Below are 21,376 nucleotides of genomic sequence, written 5' to 3'. Positions count from 1 at the left end.
AATTCGCATCCGATGGCAAGAGTTATTTTTTGTGTGCATTCTGTGGCCACCGTTAAAAATTAAAAACACTTGCATCCTGAATTTATGCAGAAAATTTGTATGTGTCTGTCAATGGTAGACTTGAATCGGAATTGGTAACTAAGGTTACATTCACACTGTATACTTAAAGCAGAGTCCGTCTGTCCCCAAAATAATTCTGGGAACTGTAGTTTAGTGCTCATAAATCTACAGATCCCAGGATTCTTTGTGGGGAAGCAATGTGTTTTAAATGTGTGTTGTGGATACAGCCTAAATAGAGTGCATTTGTATGCCCTGCTTGGACAATGGGGCAATTGTTAACTCTGATGGTGTCTTCCTTTGTATTTGATAGGTCATTGCTTGTGAACAGCAGTATGACTACTCCTATGATGCTCGCTGCGACGTTTGGTCTCTTGGGATCACAGCCATTGAACTGGGTGACGGGGATCCGCCTTTATTCGACATGCATCCCGTGAAAACACTTTTCAAGATCCCAAGGTATGGCACTAGGTGGCTCTCTTAGCTTGCTAGATTGCCAGTCCTCACACAGACAGCAGCATTTCAACAGGGAAATGCAACGGTGAAATTTGGTACATCATTGCATCATAAGTTAACCCTGATTGAGAAATGCTACTATTAAGACCTTTAAAGCCCTAAACGGCCTCGGCCCAGTAGACCTGAAGGAGCATCTCCACTCCCATCGTTCTACCCAGACACTGAGATCCAGCGCCAAGGGCCTTCTGATGGTTCCCTCACTGCGAGAAGTGAGGTTACAGGGAACCAGGCAGAGGGCCTTCTCGGTAGTGGTGCCCATCCTGTGGAACGCCCTCCCATCAGATATCAAGGAAATAAACAACTATCTGACTTTTAGAAGACATCTCAAGGCAGCCCTGTTTAGGGAAGCTTTTAAGATTTGATGAATTATTGGATTTTAATATTTTGCTGGAAGCTGTCCAGAGTGCCTGGGGAAACCCAGCTAGATGGGTGGGGTATAAATAATAAATTGTTGTTGTTGCTGTTAGATTCTTGTTTGCTTTATTGGCCAAGGGAGCCGGTGTACAGCTTCCGGGTCATGTGGCCAGCATGACTAAGCCGCTTCTGGCGAACCAGAGCAGCGCACAGAAACGCCATTTACCTTCCCGCCAGAGCGGTACCTATTTATCTACTTGCGCTTTGACATGTTTTCAAACTGCTAGGTTGGCAGGAGCAGGGACCAAGCAAGGGGAGCTCACCCCATTGTGGGGATTCAAACTGCCGACCTTCTGATCGGCAAGCCCTAGGCTCTGTGGTTTAACTCACAGCACCCTATTTGTACTAAGCCTCCCTATATGTACAACATTGATGGGCTGAGCTGAACCTTCTCTGACTGAACAGGGTATCTGACAGGCTGGCTCGCTTAGCATTCCATTCTTCTTAAAAGAGACAGTAGTGTATATCATCCTGGAGTGTTTGTGCAAAGGGCGCTGCAGGGAGAGGAGACATGGAAGTGGCTTTAGAAACAGGAATGGGACAATCAAGCTTAGTAGTTGCAAGGGGAAGCCCTAGGAGGTCAATGTGGGGGGAATGGCAGTGGGATTGGTGAGCAGTGTGAACAGGCGCACAGCCCCTAGTAACGAATACATAGCATGCCGTAGAATGTTTAAGATGAGCTCATACTGGATATACCATTTGTTTCCAAAGAAGTAAAGGCCGTTTCTGAAAATATACAGCACATTACAAGGTTATTTTGATGGGGGAAAGGTCTTGTGTTATTATGCAGCAAAGGCAATTTTGAAACTGTTATGTGTGCCAAATCAGTTGCACCCTTCTCTTACTGCTTATTTGCACATGAAAAATATGAAACACTTTCTTGCCATTCCTGAATATAAACGAGCATTTGAGTTTACATGTTGTTAGGTGGTTGTCTTGTTTCCACCTGGCCGAGGGACCCGGGATTATAAAGACCATTAAGGAATATGAATGAAAGATGGGGACAGTTGTAAGAAAAGCAGGATGGCATCTCTTAAGCATTTGCCCCCGGTTGATTGCCAGCTGGTATATGCTGGCTTCTTCCATATTCCATTGTGCAAAGGGAAGGATAGTTACTTGCTACTAGCAAATTGAAAGCTTAGGCAATGAAAATGTTTGACCTTTTATTATCTGTACAATCGCACAATTACCATGGGGCATTAAAAAAAAAGTATTTTCCTGATTGCTATTTGCATTTCTGATTAGGTCTATTTATATGCAGATGAGGCTCTCCAACATTCTGCATCGTATTATCTCTGTTGCACAACCCAGACTGCCGTCCCCCCTTCAAAAATTATTCAAACTTAAGCAGCAATTCATCTCTCTCTCTCTTTTCTCCCCCCCCTCTCTTTTGCCCTTTGCACATGTGTAAAACAGGCTGTAGCAATTAAAGCAGTGAGGGAAGCTTCAAATTTCTAAACTAATACCCATAAATTTTTATCAGATAGAGGCTGTAAACAGCTTTAAAGAACAACAGTCATGATGAAGTGCTGTAAAATATCAGCAGGTGATAGGAAGAAATATAGAACAGGACATGGGAATGGTTGTCTTTCAGTCTATGATTTATCTCTTTCTTCCCCCAAAACTGCATATAAATCTGCATGACGAAATAATATATTGTGGTGGCATGTCTTATTTCCATAGGACAAAATACCGAATTTATTAAGTAAGCTCCTAACCATTCCTGTTTTTTATTCTTCACCAAATCTTTGTAATGTCTGAAGCTCAATCCTAGCTAGGAATAAATACTGCTTATAGGATGTTGAGTGATGATAGGGATGTGGGTGGCGCTGTGGTCTAAACCACTGAGCCTCTTGGACTTGCCAATCAGAAGGTCAGCAGTTCGAATCCCCACAACGGGGTGAGCTCCCGTTGCTCTGTCCCAGCTCCTGCCAACCTAGCAGTTCGAAAGCATGCCGGTGCAAGTAGATAAATAGGTACTGCTGTGGCGGGATGGTAAACGGCGTTTCTGTGCGCTCTGGTTTCCATCACAGTGTCCTGTTGCACTAGAAGTAGTTTAGTCCTGCTGGCCGCATGACCCAGAAAGCTGTCTGTGGACAAATGCTGGCTCCCTTGGCCTGAAAGCGAGATGAGCGCCATAACCCCATAGTCGCCATTGCCTGGACTTAACCATCCAGGGGTCCTTTACCTTTACCTTAAGTGATGAAGGGCCATTTAGAAATGCAGTAAATAACTACCAGTAGCATCATAATAAAGAGCATCTATGAAAAGAAATGATAACTCCAGGACGTGGCTCAGGCATGTTGACTAGGCATTAATTGTCAAAGGACCACATTTCCACAATGTTCTTTGGAGGGACTTGTGGCTAAAATTAAAAACGCCAAATACAAACATTATGTTTTCCCCTGGGTTCTCCAAAGATCGCTGGCTTAAAGGTAGGCTCCTCTAGTAGCCAGAGGCATCACAGTTTCCAAAACAGATGCCTCTACCCTGAGAAAAATAACTATGTCTCCCTTGTCTAGCCAGATATCCCCCAGTCTCTGCATAGCAGTACCAGGCTTGTTCTGTAAGAAGGGCAGGCAAAGAGTTGGGGAATGAAGCAACAATATCAGTGCGTTCACCTGCTGCCCCCAGTGGATTATTAGGAAATTGTAGGTGAAGGTATTGGCAGTTGCCTAGCAACCTTCAGATGCCATATTTTCATCCACCGGTACAATAGTCTATATATGTCTCCAAGTAAAACACGCAGAGCATATTCTTCCTTTGCAGCAACTTGCCCACTATATCAGGGAAGAGGGAAAGGGTGTCACGATGAGAAAATTTTAATGTAGCCCCTGCTCCCTCACAATATCCTGACTCTGACTTCAGGAACGTTAAGTTGCTCAGAGAATATCTACTGCCCTCAAAAGGATACAACTGGGATATTGAACCGGGGCAGCTTCCGGAAGCTTCCATGCAGCTGGATATCTTGGGGGACTTCAGGAGGGAAGGAATTTGGTCTCCCTCTGCTGACTAGCCTTTCTGTCCAGATTTCACTGATAGCTCCCACTTGGAACATGCTGTGGCCTCCATTCTCCTTTCTTCTTCTTTGGCGATCACTCGTAGCCAAGTAAGTTCCAAACAAGCTGTTGGCGCCATGCCTCCAGATCTTTGGACTTGTTGTAGCATCTGAACACCTTCACACTTTTAAACAAAACACCTTCACACTATTCAAACAGAAGTCTTCTGGGATACTTATTTCCAGCACATCAATTTATTTCAAAAACAAATGCTTTGGGAAGACTCACAACATATCCCAATGGTCTTCTTCTTCTTTGGCGGTCACTCATAGCCGAGCAAGATTGTCTTCCATGAACATGGTTTTAACAGTAAGTGACTGTGGAGGCCAATTCTGGATCCATACGTCCTTCCACAATGGGGACATAGGTTTCGGGGCAGGAGTTGATCACAGTGAGGATTTGCCAATGATCAGAGGGGCCATTATTATTATTATTATTATTATTATTATTATTATTATTATTAGCATAAGTATAAACATTTCTTTGTGATTTCTGTCCAGGCCTTTTGCTCACAAATTTCTTTGATTGGAGGCAGATCTAGGGTACAGCTTTGTGTCCCCTTCGATATAATTTCTCCTGTTCCCTTAGAATGGTTCCTTCCCCCCCCCCCCCAAAACGCCACCACCTCTTGATTTCTTAAAAGTGCTGATTGTTTTGCTCAAATATATTTACATAGAAATGAGGCTAGAGAAATGAGGCTAGTTCTGAAATCCGCAGCTGAAGAGGCTGCATTAATGACAGTAACATAGTATAGAGTTGGGCATCATTTTGTCTGGAAATAGAGGGAGGCAGCTGAATTCAGAATCAGGACAGGCAACAATATGAAGTATTGATTTGCTGTACCTGACTCATTTTTGCGAAGCATTCTCTTTTCCTATTATTTTGACTTCATTAATTCTGTACGGTCGTTTTAGCTGACTGGACTGATCTGCCTTCTAATTGAGGGGCTGTAAATGCCAATCACAAGCCAAGGGACTGAGCACCATGTTTTTCAGCAACCTAAAAATTATTTCACCTCTATTGCCTTACGGTAGCAGCTGTTGCTGATTTATATTTTTGCACACTTCTAGCAATTTCTGGAGGATATGATCTGGAGGATATGATTTCTGGAGGCCATGTTCAAATATATAAAAGGATGTCATATAGAGGAAGGAGAAAGGTTGTTTTCTGCTGCTCCTGAGAAGCGGACACGGAGCAATGGATCCAAACTACAAGAAAGAAGATTCCACCTAAACATTAGGAAGAACTTCCTGACAGTAAGAGGTGTTCGACAGTGGAATTTGCTGCCAAGGAGTGTGGTGGAGTCTCCTTCTTTGGAGGTCTTTAAGCAGAGGCTTGACAACCATATGTCAGGAGTGCTCTGATGGTGTTTCCTGCTTGGCAGGGGGTTGGACTCGATGGCCCTTGTGGTCTATTCCAACTCTATGATTCTATGATTCTATTCTATGATCTTAGCCAGGTGAAAATAGGGGCAGTCCTGGGCACGAGTACTTATTTAAGGCTGTTCAGGATGAAATCTGGTGTGGCCCAGGGGTAAAGCTTGGTGGGTTTATAGGGAAAGAGGGTGGGGAAATGCGTGAGTCCAAGGTTTGTATAGGCTCCTTCCCATCATGATAAACCACAGGCTTGAGCGTAGGCCTGGATCAATGTTAGTGGGCACAGCACTCTGCGTACTTTGGAGCTACGCAGAGTTCTTCATGACATGACACAGATCTAATGAACAGTTCTGTGTAAATGGAAACTGTATAAACTGCTGCACCTCCAAAAATTGACTCACAACTAATCGTATCAGCAGTATGTTAACATATGGCAGGGAGAAATTCCTTATATTCCTAAATAAGAAAATTGCAGTGAGCTCAGTAGGAGATGGAGAAAGCCTTCTCAGCAGACAGAGCATTGGTTTCATACTACAGATAGCTTATGTCCTGGGTGCTCCCATTCCAATAATCACCATAATATGTAGAAAATAATAAGGAACTGGAACTGTGCATCCCACAGTAAGCTTTAAAAGGTAAAGGGACCCCTGACCATTAGGTCCAGTCATGACCAACTCTGGGGTTGCGGCGCACATCTCGCTTTATTGGCTGAGGGAGCCGGCGTACAGCTTCCAGGTCATGTGGCCAGCATGACTAAGGCACTTCTGGCGAAACAGAGCAGCGCACGGAATAGCCGTTTACCTTCCCGCCGGAGCGGTACCTATTTATCTACTTGCACTTTGACGTGCTTTCGAACTGCTAGGTTGGCAGGAGCAGGGATTGAGCAACAGGAGCTCACCCCATCGCGGGGATTCGAACTGCCAACCTTCTGATCGGCAAGTCCTAGTCTCTGTGGTTTAACCCACAATGCCACTCGCATCCCTTACAGTAAGCTTTGGGTCACACCTTCTAGTATTTGTCCTCCAGAAGATGGCACTGAATCCCATTCAGCCAAAAGAGACGCAAATTGTTCTGTCCCGCTGTATTTGTGTGTAATGCAACAGATGTAAAAATCACACCGGATGAACAAAAAAAATTACATAATTACCCAAACCAGCCATCCGTGGGCTCCAGCTTTAGTTACCTTACACATGTGCAGTGTCAATAGCATGGACACAAACCCAAATGTTTCTTTAAAATCTGGACAGCTGAAGGGTTGGGCTTTTCCTGTCAAGATGGAGCTTTTTGCTCGTGTTTGTAGAGGGAAGTGAGGGGCAGACGGGGCTCGTCCACCTGGGTAGCCTACCTAGGAGAAGAAAAACTCTGATTCTAAACATCTGCTGCCTCTTCAGGAGAAGAAAAGGCTATGGAGTAAACCCTACACAAATCTAGAGCAGAATGCCTAAGACGTTTGGATGGCGATTTGTATGCCTCCATGTTTTGCTTTCCTTTTCTTTGGATCACATCAGCAAGGCCAAGATGGGGGTCTTGTCGTCTGGGCAACCCAGGACCTTCATACACATTGCCCAGGCTTGCACCTTGGGGAGGTCACTTTGGTGCAGCTAACACAGCAGTTTGACTTCTCCCCCGGAAGTGCACTCTTTTGTCTCTTGAGACAGACAGATGCCAGCTACTCAGAACATCATTGGCTGCCCCATGTAAATTGAGGTCCAGCTCCGAGGGCCTTCTGGTGGTTCCCTCCCTGCGAGAAGTGAGGTTATGGGGAACCAGGCAGAGGTTAGTGGCGCCCGCCCATCAGATGTCAAGGAAATAAACAACAATATGACTTTTAGAAGACATCTGAAAGCAGCCCTGTTTAGGGAAGTTTTTAATGTTTGATCTTTTACTGTGTTTTTAATGTTCTGTTGGGAGCTGCCCAGAGTGGCTGGGGAAACCCAGCCAGATGGGCGGGGTATAAATAAATTCTTATTCTTATTCTTATTCTTATTCTTATTCTTATTCTTATTCTTACTCTTACTCTTACTCTTACTCTTACTCTTACTCTTACTCTTACTCTTACTCTTATTATTGGAGGGAAAGCTGTGGCTGTTCTGTTGCCTGTGCTCCTTTCAGCAACTATGTTGCAGATCCCCCCATCCATGCCTAGGTCAACCTGATGACCTCCAGATGTTGTGGTGCTGCAACTTCCACCAACCCCAGCCAGCCAGCATGCACCAACATCTGGAGAGCCCCAGGTTGGCAAAGGCTGTTCTAATAAATCAAAGATGGCAGTAGCACCAAACAGAAGGCAGAGGTCTTAAGCTCAGCATCAGTTTTGCAGCATCAGTTTCAAGGTCTTGATGGTTTTTATGGCAACATAAGGTAAAGGTAAAGGGACCCCTGACCATTAGGTCCAGTTGTGGCCGACTCTGGGGTTGCGGTGCTCATCTTGCTTTACTGGCCAAGGGAGCTGACGTTTGTCTGCAGACAGCTTCCGGGTCATGTGGCCAGCATGACTAAGCCGCTTCTGGCGAACCAGAGCAGCACAAGAAAACGCCGTTTACCTTGCCGCCGGAATGGTACCTATTTATCTACTTGCACTTTGAGGTGCTTTTGAACTGCTAGGTTGGCAGGAGCTCAACGGGAGCTCACCCCGTCGTGGGGATTCGAACCGCCGACCTTCTGATCAGCAAGTCCTAGGCTCTGTGGTTTAACCCACAACGCCACCCGCGACTGCAACATAATGTTGCTTTTATTCACTCCATCACTTTTGTATACCTCAGTCATTAACCCTTTCCCTAAAAATTTCACAAGTATATCCCAGCTGAAAAATATATTTATCTCCCTGATGTATTGCTTTGCACAAGATAAACACTGAAGAATTTATTTACCCTATTTTTCTTTTAAAGGGTCAGTTCAGCACTGGATAATCATTTGCTTGTATGTGCAAGCATACACTGAGAGGTGTTTATATGTGCAGGCATACACACAGAGATGGATGAGGTTAAAAATATCAAACCCCCAATTGTCAAATTTGCTAGATCTGACCACCTTCATAATTTAGACCCTTCTATTGAAGATTTGAAAATATATTCTAGACAGATGACATGTTAACAGAATCATTTCATGGTTGAGTGTCTTCACAGTATGATTTATCTTTACCTTTAGGCAATGGAAGTCCCTGTTTGGGAGATTTATGAGCTAGGCCCCAAAATCTATTTTGATGACATGGAATGTGTGTGTTTATTGGGGGAGGGGGAAGAGAGAAATCAAACCTTAGCCTTTGCTTTAAATACTAGGTTTCCTTCTCGCGATCAGTTACGCAAGCCAGCCTTGTTCATGTAACTTCTGCCCTTCTTTTTGATGAATATAATTAAAAGGATTGCGTCCTGGTTGTTGTGTACAGACTTGACAGAACAACAAGCATTGTAGGTCTCAGACCAACTTTGTATGGAGACCAAACAAAATTGAATTAGTGCATGAACAAATAGAATAAAGAATGCAGACAGTTCCTTTTCTGTGTGCAGCAGAGTCCAGAGCATTGCCTGCTTTCTGGGTTTGCTGCTAAATAAGCTTTAAGTGCACTGGGCAAGTCAACTGGTTAATCTTGTCAACAAATTGCCCAGACTTGGAGAGTGCTGTGGGTTTAGCAACAGTGAGATTGGTTCTCTTGGGTCACGTGACTTCCAGCTTCATGACAATTCTAGTTGATGCTGTCTGGTCTGTGTTCTGCCTTGAACTCTCTGGACTTCTTTTCTCTGGTTAGCGAGCCCAGTGGCATGGCAAATAAGGGAGGGGTGCATCTGCAGAACACCCAGTTCAAGCCCCATGGGGAAAAACAGCGTCCCTACAGTGCACTCCAACCCTGAGTGAATTCAGCATGTGTGGAGTTTGAGAGTGGCAGAGCTCACCTCCTGATACTTGCCTCTGACAATCTTAACTAGGTAGATGGATCTATTTGCAATAATGAATTCTGCAATGTGTTTAGAGATACAGTGGTACCTCGGGTTAAGAACTTAATTCGTTCTGGAGGTCCGTTCTTAACCTGAAACTGTCCTTAACCTGAGGTACCACTTTAGCTAATGGGGCCTCCCGCCACCGCCACTGCCACCGCATGCTTTCTGTTCCCATCCTGAAGCAAAGTTCTTAACCCGAGGTACTATTTCTGGGTTAGCAGAGTCTGTAACCTGAAGTGTCTGTAACCTGAGGTACCACTGTAAAGGTTTGGCATGGGGGAGAGAGATTGGAGGCGGAATCTGAGATCTGAGACCAGTATACCTGAAGGAGCGTCTCCATCCCCATCGTTCTGCCCAGACATTGATGTCCAGTGCTGAGGGCCTTCTGGCGGTTCCCTCACTGGGAGAAGCAAAGCTACAGGGAACCAAGCAGAGGGCCTTCTCAGTAGTGGCGCCCGCCCTGTGGAACGCCCTCCTGTCAGATGTCAAAGAAGTAAACAACTACCTGACATTTACAAGACATCTGAAGGCAAGTTTTTAATGTGTGACATTTTGATGTATTTTTAATCTTTGTTGGAAGCCGCCCAGAGTGGCTGGGGAAACCCAGCCAGATGGGCGGGGTACAAATAATATGTTGTTGTTGTTGTTGTTGTTGTTGTTGTTGTTGTTGTTGTTGTTGTTGTTGTTGTTATCTTCCCTAGCCTTAAAACCCCAGTGGAATTCTTGTGCCCATAATGCTAGCCACGTATTAGAGATAAGTGTGAGGAGAAATCCGAATTCATATTTCCAAATTGGGCTATGCACATTTCAGTTATACGGGCTCGGGCTGGTGCGGAGAGGCTGATCTGGGCGGTTACTGGGGTCAGCAATAGGCCCAGCCCACACCCCAGCCCCTCCTCTCCCCGCCTGGAAGCCAGCAGGTGTTGCCCAAGTCCCCTTTGTGGCAGGGGGCTCGTGGGATGCCGGGTGCAAGCCAAGGCCGCCCAAGGGGAGAAGAGAAGGAAGGGCACCCCAGGAGAGAGGGAGGACTGTGGGGGATAAGACACCTTACCTCTACTCTCACACAAGGGGCAAAGAAGGAGGCTAGGGTGGCTTGGCATGGTCAATCGAGGGGGTGGAATATTTTTTGGGGGTGCCAATGGGGTCTGGGCCCCTTAGAGTTGGTGCCTGTGATGGCTAGAATAAACTCGTTTCACAGTTTTGTTCCACCCAGCAGTGTTTATTTATTTATTTACCAGCTCAAAGCGTATCTTTGTATCCAATGTTTGCTTTTAAACATACATTTTTAGCAAATATATTCTTTTCTGCTGAATTGTGTAAAGCAAAGCCAGAAAGTGAGTCAACGATGATATAAGTAAAAAGGTAGAGGTAAAGGACCCCTGACAGTTAAATCCAGTTGCAGGGTTACGGCGCTCATCTCGCTTTACTGGCCAAGGGAGCCGGCATTTGTCCACAGACAGTTTTTCTGGGTCATGTGCCCAACATAACTAAGCCGCTTTTGGTGAAACCAAAGCAGTGCACAGAAACGCCGTTTACCTTCCTGCCGGAGCGGTACCTATTTACCTACTTGCACTTTGACATGCTTTTGAACTGCTAGGTTGGCAAGAGCAGGGACCGAGCAACGGGAGCTCACCCCTTCACGGGGATTCGAACCGCAGACCTTCTGATCGGCAAGTCCTAGCCTCTGTGTTATTGATGGAGATATAGTGCAGAATTCACCGATTTACACCTTTATCCATTGGGAAAGGTGGGCAACTGCCCTTTGGCCTTGCTGTATGAATCTATATGTAGCTCTTCTCCTGCCTTGTAGACTCTCACACCCTGTTTGGGACACCCAGTTCCTACATAAATTACCACTCTTCAGAAGCTGTTACATAAATGAGCACAAGCTGCTAGGATACAGTAACTGCAATTTTGTTTTGCTCCGGTGGAACACTCCGTGCTGACAAGGTCAGGCTCTTGCAGTCTGAGTGCAGCCAAGTGATGAAGGACACAGCCAACCACCTAAGAGGTGGAGGGTGGACAGCCACTAATTATTCCCCGCCGAGCTAGCCTGCCTATGCATTTGTGACCCTGTTAGATTTACAGGCCATGCCGCTAGGGGGCAGGAGATATCCCTCTAGACTGGGGACATTTTTACAGCAAAAGAAGGGGGCAGGGAGAGAGAGAATTCGCTTTCCCCATGGGAATCAACGACTCCATCAGTTACATGGGCAAGGAAGGAATTACAAAAGCAATTAATTCGAGTTAGCTTGCCCAGGAGTAGCATGTTGCATTCTGGAGCTGAAGACGTAAAATTGGGGAGCAGCAAATTCATTTACATCCTCACTCAGCGGCACAGTTCCTTTTCAGACACAGGCTTAAGAACCTGTAGCGATGGTGGCAAATGCATTTCTTTACTGTCGCGTAAGATATTAGTGCACCCTAGAACTTTTCTGAACCCCATAAATTACCACGAAGCAGCTGCAGTAAGTAGAAGGAGAATAGCCAGGCTGCCAAAATGCTAACCTTCTGACCTCCTGAAGTTCCCAACCAGGTTCCATTTAATAGAAAAAAAACCCAATGTGAGCTGATGCCTTCCTTTCAGCAGGGCTCTTCCTGGGTCCCAGGTCGATATCTGAGGTTGAATGCTTTTAAATGAAAGTTTTATTATGGCATAAAGCATGGGTAGGCAAACTAAGGCCCGGGGGCCAGATCCGGCCCAATCGCCTTCTCAATCCGGCTTGCGGCTGGTCCGGGAATCAGCGTGTTTTTACATGAGTAGAATGTGTCCTTTTATTTAAAACACATCTTTGGGGTATTTGTGGAGCCTGCCTGGTGTTTTTACATGAGTAGAATGTATGCTTTTATTTAAAATGCATTTCTGGGTTATTCGTGGGGCATAGGAATTCATTCATTCCCCCCCCCCATATAGTCCGGCCCCCCACAAGGTCTGAGTGACAGTGGACCGCCCTCCTGCTGAAAAAGTTTGCTGACCCCTGGCATAAAGCTTTCATGAACTACAGTGGTGCCCCGCAAGACGAATGCCTCGCAAGACGGAAAACCCGCTAGACGAAAGGGTTTTCCGTTTGCGATGCGCTTCGCAAGACAAATTTCCCTATGGGCTTGCTTCACAAGACGAAAACGTCTTGCGAGTCTCGCCATTTTTTTCCGCTCCCCCCCCTTTTTCTAAGCCGCTAAGCCGCTAATAGCCTTTTAGCAGCCAAGCCGCTAAGCCTTTAATAGCCGCTAAGCCGCTAAACCGCTAATAGCGCTATTCCGCTTAGCCGCTAATGGGGTTGCTTCGCAAGACGAAAAAACCGCTAGAGGAAAAGAATCGCGGAACGGATTCTTTTCGTCTTGCGAGGCACCACTGTACATGGACTAACACCCCCCAACACACTTTTATATATGCCATATTTTGCTTTCATCAATGAAAGCAGTTTCCTTTGCTGCTAGCTTATATTATACTTTTGTAAACATATACAAAACCAAGCTGCTTATGAAAACAGATTCTTAGGACTCTGCAATGGTGATTTTCTCTTTCTGCAGGGTAGGAGACAGAATGGGGTAATCTGGGAATCAAATTGCTCTATAGAATTTAGGAAGCCCTGCTTTCAATTTATAAATCCCCATCATTACCAAAGATGGTTGAGAGGCTATGAATGCCTTATTAGCTAAGGCCTAGATAGATTACCTCCTCTTCTAAACAATTTGCCCGAGCAAAAGAGGGGATAGGCCTCCAAGTACAGAGGAGAAATGGAATGAAACATCACAATTAATTGAGGTACTTTGTAGCCTTGGAAACAGTAAGAGAGCGGTGACATCAGCAACAATTATGTGTAATTTTTAGCTTTAGTTTATCACCAAGGTAACCAGAGCCAGTTTTTCCGCTTGCAGTGCAGGAGAATGTCTTGGGGTAGGGAGAGGGTTATAAACCAGGGGTCAGCAACCTTTTTCATCCGTGGGTCGGTCCACTATCTCCCTCAGACCATGTGGTGGGCCAGACTATATTTTTTTTTTGGGGGGGGGAATTGAACGAATTCCTATGCTCCACAAATAAACCAGAGATGCATTTTAAATAAAAGGACACATTCTACTCATGTAAAAACACCAGGCAGGCCCCACAAATAACCCAGAGAGGCATTTTAAATAAAAGGACACATTCTACTCCTGTAAAAACGTGCTGATTCCCGGACCGTTCGTGGGCTGTATTGAGAAGGCGATTGGGCCGCATCCAGCCCCTGGGCCTTAGGTTGCCTACCCCTGTTATAAACCATATGGCTAAAGAGACTGCTAAAACATCATTCTAACCTGGCCCATTGATTGGATTGCTCAGTACAGTGACTTGGCCGCCAATGCGAGTGCAATGACTCTCCTTCAAAAAGCATTGCATATGAAGGGATATGAGGTGTTTTTGTTTGTTTGTTTGTTTTTAAAGCATGTGGCATTTGATCTGGGATGTCTCATTCAAACAGGCAAGTCCCTACTTGGTTTTGTGGCAATGCATAGAAATCCTGTAGCTTTCAGGTCCAATGTGTCCAAACTGGCGTATTTGCTACATGGATGCTAAAAGACACACATGGCCACTTGGGGAGCCCACTGCAGTACATCTGCTTCCTGCATAATTCCAGCAAATTGGAAGCCACAGCTCACAAGGGAGGAGTGTCCAGTGTGGATTCTTCCCATGGGATCACACCATTGTAGTGTGCCTTCCTAGCTTATGTATGTTCCATGATGTTAGGATATTTCCGTTCCACCTTTAAAGGGAGCAGGATGTTTGTGTCACAGCCTGCGTATTTCCTGTTTCACAGGATGTTTCTGTTGTGTCTTTGCTTTCGTTTCCTTCTTCGTGCCTGAACGCTGAAGCAGGCGGTCATGTTTTTCTTTGTTCTGACCAACGCTGAATAAACTTGTAAATATGCTCTCCTGCGTGCAACTTCTGCTGTGCATTATCTGCTGATAAGAGTGTGCACCAGCCCTGGAATGTGGGACTACATTCTGGAACTCGTGTCGCTAATTGCTGATACTGCGTGTCTACGGGAGATCGATGGAACGTCCGGCAGCCGGCTTGGGGGCCATGATGGACTTTGTCTCCCTGACAGTATCCCAACACATACATCATATTCCACTGGATAGCTCAGTCGGTTGGAACATGGTGCTGATAATACAAAGGTCATAGGTTTGATCCCCATATGGGACAGCTGCATTGCATTGGGTTGGACTAGAGCAGCTGTTCTCATCCTGTGGGTCCCCAGATGTTGTTGGACTACAACTCCCATCATCCCTGAGCTCTGGCCTTGCTAGCTAGGGGTGATGGGAGTTGTGTTCAACAACATCTGGGGACCCACAGGTTGAGAAAGGCTGGACTAGAGGATCCTCTGAGTCCTTTCCAACTCTATGATTTTATGCTGTCTCAGATGTGTTGATCCTATGCATGGCTTGCCGAGACCACATAACACCAGTCCTGAAAGACCTACATTGGCTCCCAGTACGTTTCCGAGCACAATTCAAGGTGTTGGTGCTGACCTTTAAAGCCCTAAACGGCCTTGGCCAAGTATAGCTGAAAGAGCGTCTCTACCCCCATCGTTCAGCCTGGACACTGAGGTCCAACTCTGAGGGCCTTCTGGTAGTTCCCTCAGTGCAAGAAGCGAAGCTACAGGGAACCAGGCAGAGGGCCTTCTCGGTAGTGGTGCCCGCCCTGTGGAACGCCCTCCCATCAGATGTAAAGGAAATAAACAACTATCTGACTTTTAGAAGACATCTGAAGGTAGCCCAATAATATCATCATACATGCCAAGTGCTGTCCCTGAAGGTCATTTCTCACACTAAACAAAGAAAAGCCCACATACATTATTCTACAATAGAAATGGCAATATTCTAACTGCTAAATTGCATTGTCTGGACGACTATGTATTTTAGTCGGGCACAGAAACACACCCAACTCATTTGTCTTGCTTTGCCATTTGGCAAATGCTTGTATTTTGCATGCCTGCCGATACTAACAAAAGGATAAAAGAGCAACATATTAATTTGCAACAAAGACACGCATTGATGATAAGGGAGCAGACATTCAGGTTCCTTCCTTGCTGCCGTAGACAGCTTTTAATCCCCATTGCCTCTCAACTCCTTGAAAAAGCAGAATGGCTTGTGGGGAAACCATAAAGTTAAGCAGGTTAAATATGTGTTATGAAGCTTGACCACTGGAAATCCTAACTGGGTTTATTCACCTGCATTTGTGAAATGAGCTTCTCCACACACACCTACACAAACATACCCCACTCCCTGACTACCCCACCCCATCTGACCTTAGCTAGAAACTAAAACTGAGAAGAAATTGACAGGAATAAATGACAGATTCTGCAAAAGACCTTGCAGCTGCCAAAATCTTCCTGAATCCAGTGGCCCATGGATTATGAGGAAAAATGTGAAAGCCACTCCAGATGTTTCCAAGCAGAATACTTTCCCGTCATGCACCAAGTAGCTCCATATTGTGTTAATTTTATAATTTAATGGCTTGGTTAATCCTATGCATGTTTACTCAGAAGAATATAACCCCCCATTATGTCCAGTCTTGCTCATTCCTAGCTAGGCGTGCATAGGATTGCAGCCAGTCAGGGTGGTCCCAATCATTGAATTTGAATTAAATTCCACTGTGTTCAATGGGGTATACTCCTTGCTGGTAAACATGGATTGCAGCCTTAACCGGGTTACTTAAAGATTATGATTTCCCCTTCCTCCTAATGTGATATTCTGATTGCAACACATACCTTCTTCTAAATTTAGAAGAGACTTATGATTTGCAACTTCAATATTACTTCAAATGTCTGTGTTTGGCTATCAAAACACACTGCTGTCTCTCTCTGTGTGTGTTTTAACGAATTCATGCAGTGATTTGTAAATGGCTTCCCAAAATGCCGGATGTTTTCTGCATAATTTTGCGATTGAATTATTTGTTGAAATAGCTCATCAGTGTGGCAAGAAAACTACTCAGTCCTGGAGACCGGCCAGACATTCCTGATTAAAGATTTGTTTTAGCATCTTGTGTTGCCCTCACCACATCACAATCACCCTCTTTTTTTCCTAGATGTTCCAGTTGTCAGACCCATTGACAGAATTGAAAATACTTACCTGGTTTTTTAAAAAAATGCATAGAGGAGGGTGGTGGAGGTTGTAAGAGACAAAACAATGAAAGCTTATGATTCACCGTGCCCAGCAAATAGCCATCTCCATTCATTTCAGGAAAGGAGAAAGTAAACAAAAGTCCAATTAATTTTGTTTCTGAATCAGGAGTATGAATAATAAGAACAAGAAGGAGCCCCCTAGGATAACAAATACGTTTTATAATTATGTGAATGTAACCACATACGCATTCAATGTATAAAAGAACTCAAATATGTATTTGTAAAACCAGTGGTATCCATGCATAAACCACCCACTTAACCTAAAATAAATCTAATAAATTTCTGTATCCTCATTTCCTATACAGAAGCAGATAAGTAGAATACCGCTTTCTGTTGTGAATGAAAAATCTGCTAATTGACAATAAAAATAACTTTTGAAAAAAGACACACCTGACTTCCACTTTTGGAAGGTCAGTCATTTTTCTTTTCGTTTACCCATCTCACCAGGAGACAGCTATCCTTTCCTGAAATGACGGCATACGATTTACTTGAAACATCTGTAGGCGACACTGATGATTGAAAGTCTTCCAGTCCTGGCAAGTGGAAGAGCCTTTGCTTTTTATTGCAAAGAGATTGGTGCAAAGCGTGTCATCGGTTTCACCCTTGCGTATTTGCTGTCTGAGGCCAAGGGAGCCTTTTTGGGTTGTGTGTGTATAACCACAAATTACTGGATGAAATGAAGCAAATAACTATTTCCCAGTGGTGTGACCTGTAAAGACTATGGAAATGTCTCTCAAGGGGTTTGGGGAAGCTCCGTTGATTGTGACAGTTTAATACCAGGCTGGCCCAGAACACTCAGGGGACACAATGAAGTGTGAAAATGTACATCTGAGAAGGAGGCACAAAAAGCCTTCCAAATCCTTTGCTTCTTTGTGAATGTGGGAATTTCAGTTCATACATGGAGCTCCGCTTGGCTTCCCCGTTCAGTTCATTGGAAAGATGTGGTTCCAGTGGCGTAGCGTGGGGGGTGCAGGGGGGGCCGGCCACACCGGGCGCAACATCTGGGGGGGCGCGCGGAAGAGACTCGAGTGCTAAAATCCACGGGTTAGGGGGCGCAAATTACTTGCCTTGCCCCGGGTGCTGACAACCCACGCTACGCCACTGTGTGGTTCTCATCCATTTCTCCCACCCCCGTTGTGACCCTTTAGTGATGTGTTTTGTGACGTTTTCAGCCACTTCTGTGTTTACCACTGTGGACACGTGCGTGATTGCACGTCTTTCGGATGCATGTTAATCGGTCGTTGCCTGTATTATGGAAATATTTTCATGTTGCAAGCCACCCTGAGCACGGTTTTAACTATGGGAAAATGGCTTGCAGATAAAATGGTGATGGTTATGATGCTTATGTTAGACATGGGACTGGGGCATTATAAGCCATTCACTTATTTCTGTACCTGAGAACTACAGCTGTTTGATCTCTAATCCCTTACACAGTGTGTTTGGTTGGCAGAATTTCACTTAGTCCTGCCTGCTGTTTAGAGACAGGTTTTTAGTTATTATTATAATTATTTATTGAATTTATATACCACCCTATACCCAGAGGCCTCAGGGCGGCTCGCACAACAAAACCAGAACACAAAACCATAAAATATATAATCATGATAAAAACAATAACCCTAATAATAATAAAAATATTTATACCCCGCCCATCTGGCTGTGTTTCCCCAGCCACTCTTGGCGACTCCAAAAAGAACACTAAAAACTGAATAAAACTTCAAACATTAAAAACTTTCCTAAACAGGATTGCCTTCAGGTGTCTTCTTAAAGTTGGTTAGTTGTTTATTTCCTTGACATCTGAAGGGAGGGTGTTCCACAGGGTGGGCGCCACTACCAAGAAGGCCCTCTGCCTGGTTCCCTGTAACCTTACTTCTCGCAGTGAGGGAACCGCCAGAAGGCCCTCGGAGCTGGATCTCATTTTAAAAGGACATAGGATACATCCTATATACATCCTAAATAGTTATCCGTAACGTCTTTCTGCTTTTGCTCCTATTCCAAATCCGGCACACTTTTTCATGCCCTTACCATCACGATAGAGATTTCCTACGAAAGCTTTCCCAAGAACGTTCCACCAGTGCCAAAAGGCCAAAAGGTATGGGGAAACGGAAAAGATACTGCAGAGGATGCCCCCCCCCCAAAAAGAGGGATAACGAACTTAGTTAACGAAGACAGGTAATTTCAACATTTGCCTCTTGGCCAGCAGCCACCGAGAGATTAAAAAAAATGAAACGTGTTCACGACCCCTTAGATTAACAACTAACTATTCTGCATCAGTATGCTTTATCTGGGAACATATGGAGTATGAAATTCCATTTAAGGAATTTACATTTCTTAATGCAAGCAATTAGGTGTGTAGTAAAGTCTCGTTATTACACATGATTAGTCTCTCCCCCCCCCCACCACCATTTTTAAAAAAGGTGCTCATTTAGTACACTAGCTTTAAGTTCAAGTGGGATGTATTTTAAGACCCAGTAACTGCTGGCATGGGGACACGGGTGGCGCTGTGGGTAAAACCTCAGCGCCTAGGACTTGCCGATCGCATGGTCGGTGGTTCGAATCCCCGCGGCGGGGTGCGCTCCCGTCGTTCGGTCCCAGCGCCTGCCAACCTAGCAGTTCGAAAGCACCTCTGGGTGCAAGTAGATAAATAGGGACCGCTTACCAGCGGGAAGGTAAACGGCGTTCCGTGTGCTGCGCTGGCTCGCCAGATGCAGCTTGTCACGCTGGCCACGTGACCCGGAAGTGTCTGCGGACAGTGCTGGCTCCCGGCCTATAGAGTGAGATGGGCGCACAACCCTAGAGTCTGGCAAGACTGGCCCGTACGGGCAGGGGTACCTTTACCTTTTAACTGCTGGCATATGGCCATATCTCTGACCACCACATTCCATACTCCTCAAAGCAAATTCACAATAGGCTCTTCTGTCTGCCTAAGTCAGCTCCTGGGCCTGATGCTCAGCTACTACGGTAATTCTCCCATTGTAAACAATGCAGCTGCCTCCAGTAACACACCTGTCCATGCTTGGTGGTTGTTGTGGTTGTTTTCTTGGGGAAAATATATTGCTGTATTGATTGAAGAAATAAACCGTGTATGTTTTTTGCCTATCAAATATTCCCCCCCTCCAGCTTTGTCCCATTTCCCCCACACCCCTCTCTGCGCAAAAGCTCACAATCAGAGAAGTATTCAAGATCAATGCAGTGACTCCCTCCCTCTTCCTTTGTTGCCCATTGTAAATCTATTAGCTGTGATCTGTAATTAGGTGCACAGCTTAAAAGAAAGAACAAATGGTGTCCACTGAACCATGGCGCTCGCCTTCATGGCTAAAAAATAAAATAAAAAAATGACCCATTTGGCTTTACCAGCTGTGACATTGGAGGCAGGTTCAATGACAGAGAACACATAAAACTCAATAGATTAAAACGTTTCCACTTCGCTAAACATCCAGAGGGGGACCACTGTAGAGAAAAGGAAAAGGTAGGCTTTGTTGATCTCATTTGCTACATTTCCTTCCTTCCATCCTTTTGCTTGGGGGTGGATCTCATATGGTGGTTTTGCTTTAGAGCAGGCATCCCCAACCTTCGGCCCTCTGGATGTTTTGGACTACAATTCCCATCATCCCTGACCACTGGTCCTGTTAGCTAGGGATCATGGGAGTTGTAGGCCAGAATATCTGGAGGGCTGCAGGTTGGGGATGCCTGCCTTAGAGATTGGTAGAGTTCAACAGAGAGTCTCCACCTTCCAAGACAATAATGCCCACTCACATCACAAAGAGCTTATAACCCACCTGCTCTCAGCAGCCAGAATCATCATAACCAGACACTGGAGAGACCTGTCAGGAGTAAGCATGGACCAATGGTATCAGATAGTATGGGAAATTCCCTGGAGTCTTTGGAGGAAGTCATGTGCTTTAAATGTACAGTGTATTCATGACCTCGAGAGCCAGTATGGTGTAGTGGTTAAGAGCGGTAGTCTCCTAATCTGGGGAACCGGGTTCGCGTCTCCGCTCCTCCACATGCAGCTGCTGGGTGACCTTGGGCTAGTCATACTTCTCTGAAGTCTCTCAGCCCCACTCACCTCACAGAGTGTTTGTTGTGGGGGAGGAAGGGAAAGGAGAATGTTAGCCGCTTTGAGACTCCTTAAAGGGAGTGAAAGGCGGGATATCAAATCCAAACTCTTCTTCTTCTTCTTCTTCTTCATCAGCACCCGCTTGTTTAATAGTAATCTGCTAACCTCGACGTGGATTTTTTAAAACAGAAACTGCAGGTAGATGTTTTCCTGTGTTCACTGTTTTCTGAATTAACCTCTGCTGATGAGATTTGTATGCACTGCTGCTGGTTCTGTGATGCAGGTGCCAGTGGTCGGAACGCATTTAATGGAACATGGGAGTAGGCATTAATGTCACTGAATATAACCCATCACATTACTTCCCTAATAGTAAATGTGATAAATGATGCATATCCTGCAAGTATTTTGGATTTTCCCTTCTCATTTTGTGCTGGCGTTATACCAAAGGAGAAAAGTAATAACACATTCAGCTCAGATAACATGACAAACTGCAATGAAATAGGATAGCTGAAATGGTTTTGAATAGATACAGATGAATGAAAATGGGCCATTTATTACGGAGCCATAATGTCTTTACTGTGGTTTGATTTGTTTTGATTGTGTGTGCGTGTGCGCATGGGATGTGTAGAAATGGTAAAACCCAACTCTCATTTGCTCGTTAACTTTGCTCCAGTTTATGCTGCCTTTTTGATTCTTGCTCTCTCTTTTTTGCTTTCAAACCTTGCGATGTATTGCTCTGAACTGAATGGGGGGGGGTTATATTTATCAGCAGTCCTGTTCTTGCAAGCAGGGACTCTGA

General features: G+C 45.1%; 1 protein-coding gene across 1 annotated transcript in view; it reads left to right on the top strand.

The window, feature by feature from the left end:
- Nucleotides 1–21,376, top strand: part of MYO3B (myosin IIIB) — a 252,794-nt gene that overhangs the window by 37,375 nt on the left and 194,043 nt on the right. The window contains exon 6 of the mRNA XM_077917134.1: nucleotides 371–516. Within this exon, the coding sequence (XP_077773260.1) occupies nucleotides 371–516 (146 nt within the window). The remainder of the gene's footprint in view (nucleotides 1–370; nucleotides 517–21,376) is intronic.

Source organism: Podarcis muralis, chromosome 1 (assembly GCF_964188315.1).
Source record: "Podarcis muralis chromosome 1, rPodMur119.hap1.1, whole genome shotgun sequence".
NCBI lineage: Eukaryota > Metazoa > Chordata > Lepidosauria > Squamata > Lacertidae > Podarcis > Podarcis muralis.
The sequence above is the reverse complement of the archived record's forward strand: the minus strand, read 5'-3'. Positions and strand labels throughout refer to the sequence as shown.